Source organism: Amblyomma maculatum, chromosome 5, assembly GCF_055883805.1.
Source record: "Amblyomma maculatum isolate TAMU_Amacu chromosome 5, ASM5588380v1, whole genome shotgun sequence".
Classification (NCBI taxonomy): Eukaryota; Metazoa; Arthropoda; class Arachnida; order Ixodida; family Ixodidae; genus Amblyomma; species Amblyomma maculatum.
Genome location: NC_139348.1, coordinates 127,752,306 through 127,759,526, shown reverse-complemented (window position 1 = coordinate 127,759,526; position 7,221 = coordinate 127,752,306). Strand labels below are relative to the sequence as shown.

Below are 7,221 nucleotides of genomic sequence, written 5' to 3'. Positions count from 1 at the left end.
ATCGCACCAAGAAGCACGTGTGTTCTCTACCGAGCAGCCGCCAGCCAACTTCTAGGAGGACGTAACCTCTAATGTCTTCCATATGGGTCCTGACGGCGGTCCTTCTCTAGGCGGACTTCTGTCCGTCCATCCTTGGTGTACTACCGGTGTGAGAATCCTCGTCACATCTCGCGGTTTGGCCATCGTCGCCGCTCACCTTGCTACTGTACCACCACCTGTACTGCAGAGTCAGACTACCAGCAGCAGTATCTTCCCCACCGTCTGCCTCTCCGCTCATCCACTGCACCAAACCATTCCTAAGCCAGAATGAGGACCTCTTCTACGGCATCGGGTCGCAGCGTGACTCTTCCTCCAGCATTCCGCACACGCCGATCTCCATCGCCACACTAGCGCTCATCACCGCATCCGGAAATCTAGTCCGCGCGAACGATGGAGGTTAGGTCGCTGAGAGCCTGCTGCGTACCAACGTACCTCCGCCTATTTTATTGCTCAAAAACAAAGTTAACGTGTCTATAAATGGGGCAGCCACATCGCCTCTTCTGGATACTGGTACAACTGTTTCAATAATGAGTTTAGGATTTAAACAACTGCTAGGTCGCAAAGTGATGATTCAATGTGCCCTTCGTCAACATTCCGTGGAGTAAGCGGTGAATCTTTACAGCCTATGGGAGTGTGTAGCGTAGAAGTCGAACTTGGCGGATAAGTTTTTCAAGCGGAATTTATTTTCATTGCCCGCTCCACCCATATGTGATTTTAGGCTTGGTTTTCTTTAAAATGTGTGGCCCTACCATTGAATGTCGAAGGGGGCGGGTTATTTCAAGCAGTCGCTTGTGCCTAATCTCTTAGAAAGTTCGTGCTATGCGGAAACTGTATTTAGCGTCTCCGAAGACACATTCGTACCATCGTGGACTTAAACTTAAGTGTGCGTCCCAGTTCACCCATCGCGTCTCAGTGATGACACCTTTGAAGCTCTAGTCAGCCCTTTTATGCGGCGTGTGTTAATATGAATCTTCTTGTGCCTCATTGTTTGATTTCTATGGCAAACGATTGTGCGTGGTTGTGGACAATCAATTCTTCCCCAGAGCCTGCTGTTCTGTCAGTTGGATTGAAGCTTGCCTCCTGTGGCCGTGATATGCCCTCCGCTGTAGCATCGGTCGGAGTCGCTTCTACCGAACCTCCACCGCTTTTGTCACCTGAATCGACAATTGCACGCATGGTGAACACGAGTCTCAGTAGTACTCAAGCGAAGCCCTGGTGGACTTCCTACCCCACTACTCCTCTATTGTTTTACTTCGCCTAGCCCTCTGGACCAGCTTCTATTCCGGATTCTCGCATTCTTCACATTATCGACACCAGTTCTTCCCGACTGTTCCACCAGAAGCCTTATCGCGTATCAGCATCCGAGCGCAAGGTCATCAATGAACAAGTCCGAGAAATGCTTCATAAGCGGCTCATTCAGGAGTCTTGCAGTCCTTGGGCTGCTCCTGTAATTTTGATGCGGAAGAAGGACGGTACGTGGCAGTTCTGCGTGGATTATCGATGTCTGAACGCCATCACCAAGAAAGACGTGTATCCGCTGCCTCGCATATATGATGCCATAGATTGTCTTTCTGTCGCCTCTTACTTTTCTTGCGTCGATTTGAGATCCGGATACTAGCAGATTCCTGTGCGTCCTGATAATAAGGAAAAACGGCATTTGTCACACCTCTTAGACGGACTTATTGAATTCAATATTATGCCCTTCGAACTTTACAACGTGTCTGCAACTTTTGAAAGGTTTATGCACAAGGTGCTGCGTGGTTTAAAATGGGACATTTGTGACATTTGTGTGTGTTACCTAGATGATGTAGTTATTTTTGGAAAAACTCAGTGAACGCAACGAAAGCCTAGCTGTTGTTCGGGACTGTTTGCGTAACGCCGGCCTTGTTCTTAATTCCATAAAGTGCCGGTTTAGCGAGCGGCAGGCAGTGGTGCTCGGGCATCTTGTTGACGAACACGAAGTGCGACCTGATTCCCAGAAAATGGCAGCTGTCGAATCTTTTCGGCCATCCTAGACTATCAAAGAGCTTGGCTGCTTTTATACGCCAGGTCTAACCGCTCGTCGCTGTGTGCCATGTCCGCTTAGCTCTGATCCATTGCTAAGCTCTGATCCAGACCGGCAATACGCCATCACGGCCTGGGCCAAGGCGACCACCCATGGGGCGGCTTGAGAAGCGTCCTCCCACAAACAAAGAACACACCAATTTCTCATCAATAAAGTTTTCTCCTCCTCCTTGCTAACAAAGCTAATCATGCTTAGCAGAGCTCTTGTTCGTATAGAACTTATTCGCATGACGTCATTGTACCTTAGCTGGCAGCCATGGCACGCACAACGCAACGTCGGAGAGGGAGAGGGCCTACGACGAATCATGGCACGGCGTCGGTGAAAGCCGAGCTCTGATTGGACGGCGTTGCAAACGGCGTCTCAAGTGTCCGACGAATGAACGGCGCGCAGCAGGAAAAACGCTGGCAGACCGGCGCCGACGCGTCGGAAACTTTTAGTTTCGAACCGCCCAACATTCTGGCGTCTCCTCAATACAGGGTTACGACAAGTGCCGCCTGCTAAACATGAAAGTGAATAGGCTCTGTAACTAGGTTCAAGCCATGATTAAACTTTCAGCACTTATATCTAAAATTACAATTATGATCGAGCTTCGTTATGCAGCATCCCTTTAAACATTTAAAATTAATTAGGTAACAACATTTAACAAAACAAAGGTTATTTAAATTTCTCGAGTCAATGCTGTGAACATGGACAGCCAGGGTATCACTGATGGGGCCGTTTTTTAATCAATGGCGACTGCAGGCTGCGGCGGTATATAAGCGCCAAAATCTAAAGAAAAAACATTTGAAAGAATTGTCGTCGAGAGCTAAATTTTTCGTTTCTTTAATGTCGGCTCGCACCGGAACGTGATCTACGACTTCATGGAAAAAATTTAGTTGTGATTTAGCTCGGGTTAAACCTGGATGGAAACGGAAGCTGCTTGGCTACGGCTGTGGCCGAATTGTTGGGGGACATTTATACTCCGCCTTTAAGCATATGACTCGATAGCGTAGGCTAGTCTACCAGCCCACATATAAGGCATTGCTCTAACCAAGCCGTATCAACGTGCTTCCATGGACTAGGGGTAACGTGAATGCAAGGGTCCTGCAGGCTGATTCTCATATCACCCTCCCTTGCGGAAGGAGGGGCCGAGTTGGCAGCTCCGGCCAAATGTAACGCAAGTAAGTGCGCGGCCATGTCAGCTGCGACCGCCTGCCACGGACCCTACCAACACCTACCGACACTGACGCTGAAGGCTCGAGCTGGTTGGCGTATAGTGAACCTCCGCTTCAGAAAACATGTCTTGATCCATATGTAAGGCATAGAAAAATACCTTCCCTGACGGGGGTGCGAGAATGCCTTCAAAACTGAAAACGAGAACAACTGGAATGTTTAATTGAATGAATAATTACAGTGTGCCCGTAAACATGCTCCAGAATGTATCAATATATCATACAGAGAAGCATGTGCGCGCGGTTTTACTGTTGCAAGTCCGCAAATGAAACAGTATAATGCAAGGTCGCAATATCGCGAGCACGTTTACGGCACCAATTTCGTGGCCAGGCCAGCTAACGTGCTCAATTTTCAGTACAATCAAACATATGATTTTGAAGCGAAAACGATTTCGATCTGAGCGACTTCAGTCATATGCAAAACAATGTCGAAGCACTAGGCGCGGGCCTAGTGGCGTGTCTTTATCGTCCCCGTGTGGGCGCGGGAGCTATGTCCGCCGTCTTCCTTGTTTATTTGCCTCGTAGGTAGTTTTAGAGGTGCAAGTGGTGTGAGCGGCGTCATCCTGCTAGGCGCCACACACGATGGCTTCGTCAACGGCGCCACACTGATCGGCGCCACACACGATGGCTTCGTCAACGGCGCCACACTGATCGGTTTTAACGCGACCGGTACATTAGAAATCACGATCGGTCGGGGTTTCGAAAGCGAAACTGTCAGTGGTTTCGCTTTCATCACCGAGAGTGGCTTGAGTGGCCCGAGTTCCTGCACTTCTAGTCGCCGCACTGACATCGGTTTCGGTTCCAGTTTCGGCAGCGGCTTCGGCATAGTGGACAACAACGTGGCCATTGACTTCGGATACGGCCTTTCTGCTGGCTTGCTGCTGCTGTTCTGTTTTTTCTCCAAATGTTTGGGCATCGTTGACAGTTTTGAAACTTCTCTGAGGAACAGAGCGTAGCTGTGAGATCAAATTTTGACTGGCTACTTAGTTGGGCCTAACTCCTTGTCATAAAGAAGTCGTGGGATCCAGTTTAGTCGCCATTTGCGAGTGGACGGTGCTGCGAAGCGTGTGGTCCTTGTAGCGTCGCGTCGTTTTTCGCGAGTTCTCTGCAGACCCTAGACGTCGAAGATGCAACGACCCATCGACGAGTACCGGCAGCCGTGGGAGAGCAAAGAGCACTGGGAACTGCGGCGCGAGTTCCTCGTGGCCAACGAGGGCAATTTCAGCGAGAACCGGCTCCTGTGCCTGGCTCAGGCGTTCGCCAACATGGAGCTGCTGGGCTGCACTTACCCGGCGGCCGTTATGGCGCAGGTAAACGAACTGGCCAAGAACGTCACCGCGCTCTCGGTGGTGCAAGAGAAGCGGCGCGAAAACAGCCGCGTGCTTTTCGTGAAGGGCGAAGACGACGACGCCAAGAGGAGAAAGTCGTCGTCTTCGCTGGGCACCTACACCCGGGCCCCCAGATACGACGACCAGTCGCGAATGCGTGCCGCCGCTTTCTTTCAACGTTGAAGGACGTGCATTTGCACCAGCTGTTCGCCGAGAAGATGGAAAAGTTTGTGCGAAGTTTCATAAGCCTGTGCAGTTCACGGGAAAACGCGAAAGAGGAGAATTTTCTTATCGGAAACATGCGGCATGGTTGAAGGATTCCGCCGTGCCCATCGGAAACGGTGTCCACATAACCGTGTTGTGCAGTTTTGCCAGCTGGAAATGTCGGTCGCAGTTTTTTTAAAAATCGTTTCTGATTCGCACCATGTTGCGTCTTCGATTTGTCTGCATTGGCTGAACTAGTTCAGGAGTGCAGTTCATGTCGTAAGCAGCGCTATGCTGCATACATTACATACTGCATACATTTAAACGCGGCTGACCAACTGCGGGTAGAATGGACTGTGCTCATTCTGCTGGATGTAAGTCGAGTCTGAAGTGCTTGAACTGAACTGTGCTTAAGGAAACGGGGGGAAATGGGTCGTTGTTTTTGTTGTTTTCACTGCACATAAAAAATTTCGTATTTGACATATTTCTTGCCACATTTCATTATGTAACCAGTAAACTTGCTCCTGAACTTATTTTGTCTTCATCTGCTCTTGACAGCCCTAGTTGTCGAGCAGGAGTGACAAGGTAGATATGCCAGTCAAATGTAATAGTGTGCAGTCAAGGTTGTGCTTCCAATTGTGCCTGGAGCGAACTGAAAAACTATTTTCTATAAAGGCTCGCATTACAGGCTTTGGTGTGTGGCTTGGTGCAGAGATGCGTAGGTTTTTGGCCAAGTGTAGTGTTTGCATTGTTATGACTGCACAATACCACATTGCAATGGATGGCTCTTTTTGTAGCTTATGCCGTGCATGCTGCCATTTGGAAATGGTGGCAAACAAGGAAAGGCTAACGAAGAAAGAACGAAAATTTGAACGGCATTGTTGAATTAGGTCCGTTCTGTGAATGGTGCAAAGTGAATCATTGTTTCTATGACCAAATTTCAATATTTGCTTCTGTAGCCTTGGGTTTTGTTTATTTCCTTCATTCCATCATGCGTTTCTGTTGTTGGTAGCTGTGAATACTTGTGAAAAAAACATCCATGTCCTTTACACATGTCCTTGTGTCCACAAAAGTAAGCTGGACGAGAACGCTGTATCAAATTCTTTATATAGGATATGCAATGCAGTCTAGTGCTAGTGCAGTGATTCTGGAGATATCTGAAAATTGTGACGTGGGTTACATAACACATAGAGTCAGTGTGCAAAATGAACGGAGAACTTTCAAATAGACACACCATGTTTTGTGGCGAGATTTTTTCAAATGGCAACTTTATATGATAAAAATCTAAACTTCAATTCACACCTTGAAAGTCTCCAGAGTTGCAACGTGCTTTTCTGCATTTGTATGCGGGCATTGACAAAGACTCTGTAACTCGTCATTAAAGAAAGTGCGAATTTTTTCAGTGGATCTTTGTCGTGCTCCTTACGTAAAATTGAGAAAGCTTTCACCCCGTTTGTATAGTAACTGGTGCCTGAAGGAGATGTGCCTTGTCTGCAGCTTTTGCCACTACATGACACTGATTTGGTTAGTGCTGTGATAGTGAAGGCTGTGTCAAAGGGACACTGAGAAGAAAAGTAGGTTAGCCTTAATGACAGTGTACTACTGCATTCTGACCACAGAGGGGCCACTATTGCTGAAAATAGAGCTTTTTTTAAGCTGCAGGAGAGCAAGGAACAAAATGGAGTTGTCTCCATAATTGGCACGTTCAGCAAGAAAACACTTGCATAAATGTGGATCTTTCTTTCCTTGAGGCTATACTGGGTTGTCACTAACCCCAAAATGCCACTGCATCTTATCTAGTGAAGACATCTCAAGTTTAGACACTGACAAAAGGCTTCTATATGAATATTTATTATGATAGCCCCTCTTGCTACCAGACCAAAGTTGACATATTGGAAAGAATCAATTTTTAGTCAAGAAATTAATTAATGGCCGAGCACTACTTTCCATCATTACATCAATAGGTTTATTTTCCAGATACAACTCTGTGAGTTCTATACCACTCGCCATTCTCTGCATCATCAAACTGGCAGGCGCTGCCAACGTCGCCGTTAAGATGCCGGAGTGAGATTAGAGTCTGGCCGTTCAGAACATTTGATACTGAGTTACTGCGCCTAGATCACGCTGGCATGTTTGTATGGCTCGGCAGAAGCGGGGATTGTATCTGCGCTCCTGGCAACAAGGAGTATGCATCATGGTCCTCTTTACAAGGGCATATCTGCAGGTGATGGAGAGCAGTCAGCATGAACGTCATTTACATCTACCAAGACAAACTACGCACACCAAACTGGTGCTTTTGTACATTATACTTGGGTATAGCCATACTTAACTTCTGCAGTTACTTTTTTTTGTTGCCAAAGTTTACTTTTAGTAT

The 7,221-nt window shown here is 47.6% G+C and overlaps 1 protein-coding gene across 1 annotated transcript; it reads left to right on the top strand.

Annotated features, from left to right (window-relative positions):
* The first annotated feature begins 4,142 nt into the window (after positions 1-4,142).
* Positions 4,143-6,254, top strand: LOC146189512 (uncharacterized). The gene has a single exon (XM_084604306.1). It carries the CDS (start codon positions 4,443-4,445, stop codon positions 4,824-4,826), a length of 384 nt encoding a protein of 127 aa, XP_084460432.1. The 5' UTR covers positions 4,143-4,442; the 3' UTR covers positions 4,827-6,254.
* The last annotated feature ends 967 nt before the right edge of the window (positions 6,255-7,221 follow it).